This window comes from Arachis ipaensis, chromosome B07 (genome assembly GCF_000816755.2).
Source record: "Arachis ipaensis cultivar K30076 chromosome B07, Araip1.1, whole genome shotgun sequence".
In the NCBI taxonomy this organism is placed as follows: domain Eukaryota; kingdom Viridiplantae; phylum Streptophyta; class Magnoliopsida; order Fabales; family Fabaceae; genus Arachis; species Arachis ipaensis.
This window is the reverse complement of record NC_029791.2, coordinates 35,909,715-35,910,918: the sequence shown is the minus strand read 5'-3', so window position 1 is coordinate 35,910,918 and position 1,204 is coordinate 35,909,715. Positions and strand designations below refer to the sequence as shown.

The 1,204-nt window shown below is 27.1% G+C and overlaps 1 protein-coding gene across 2 annotated transcripts in view; it reads right to left on the bottom strand.

The window, feature by feature from the left end:
- LOC107608107 (probable rhamnogalacturonate lyase B) overlaps positions 1-1,204 on the bottom strand; it is a 26,216-nt gene that overhangs the window by 12,992 nt on the left and 12,020 nt on the right. For both annotated transcript variants that reach the window (XM_021107633.1, XM_016309997.2), the window contains 2 exons: positions 967-1,108; positions 569-725 (listed from right to left, as the gene is read on the bottom strand). In XM_021107633.1, the coding sequence (XP_020963292.1) occupies positions 569-725; positions 967-1,108 (299 nt within the window). The remainder of the gene's footprint in view (positions 1-568; positions 726-966; positions 1,109-1,204) is intronic.

The following is a 1,204-nucleotide window of genomic DNA, read 5'->3' as shown; positions in this document are numbered from 1 at the left end:
TAAAAACTCATTATTTTTGTGTTATTAATATGTTTTTTGTTCATCACATTTCTCATAACAAAAAATATGAGTGATATTTACGAGTTCGTAAAAACAAAAAACAAAAAAAGTAAAGTATTTCCTTTTATATAGTTTGCTTAAAAACAAGTTCTTTCTTTCTTTTGCATATAAATAAAACTAAAATTACTTTTAATAATTGAAAGTAAAAGTCTATTACAATAAAAATTAGTTTTTCTAATAATAAAATAATTATTAAAATAGAAAATAAGTATTGTTTTCAAAAATCATTCCAAACGTACGGTTATTATGTCTTAACAATTTTGTATTGAATAAGTATAGAGAATCTATTTTGAATTAGCTAGTCAATGTTATTTAATTTTTTAATTGTAAAAATTTATATTATGTTTAATATACTTTTTAAAATTTTTCCCCTTAAACATATATTGTTAGATCCTTGTATTGTTCGCTTTAAATTGATTTAAGCTCTGGTGGAACTCCACTACAACATTGATTAAAGAATTAAAGAGAATGAGAGAAAAAAGAAACAAATTATTGAAGAGAGACTAACTTATCTGGATGATCGATATAGAGCTTGTTTATGTAATTTGGATTGGGATCAGGAACATAGAACTCGGCAGCAGAACGATCTGGAATTCCTATTTCCCATAAAGTTGGACCATCTCTTGGAGGCTCAAAAATAATGTCACTAATGTTTTTGTCACAGCCTGCATGTTTCATGCTTATAATCAATTTTGTTAATCTTACAAGAATAATTGGACATATATAAGATCAGAATTAGAGCTCATGTATCTAGATTTATAACTAACTACTCTCGGGTTAGATTAGTTAGTTTTTGATATAAAAATGCAATTTGTACAACTTTTTCACGATTTCTAGGAACAAGTTTGCACAAACGGTATAGTGTAGTTATAATAAGATTTAGAAAAGAGAAATTAAAGAAGAGACCTGGAGTTATGGTGAGGACATAATTGCTCCGATAGTCTCCAATGAAACCTGGAACCCATGCATAGATATTGTAATCGCCACTACGTATATTATCAATTGAGAAGTACCCATCATCATCTGCTATACTCCAGAATTGGTATCCCTGACCAAACACCTCATGTAAGCTAAACTTTTGCCTTTTCAATAAATACAAATTATAAAAATTATGTTTGATAAAATTACTTTATCATTTAAAATG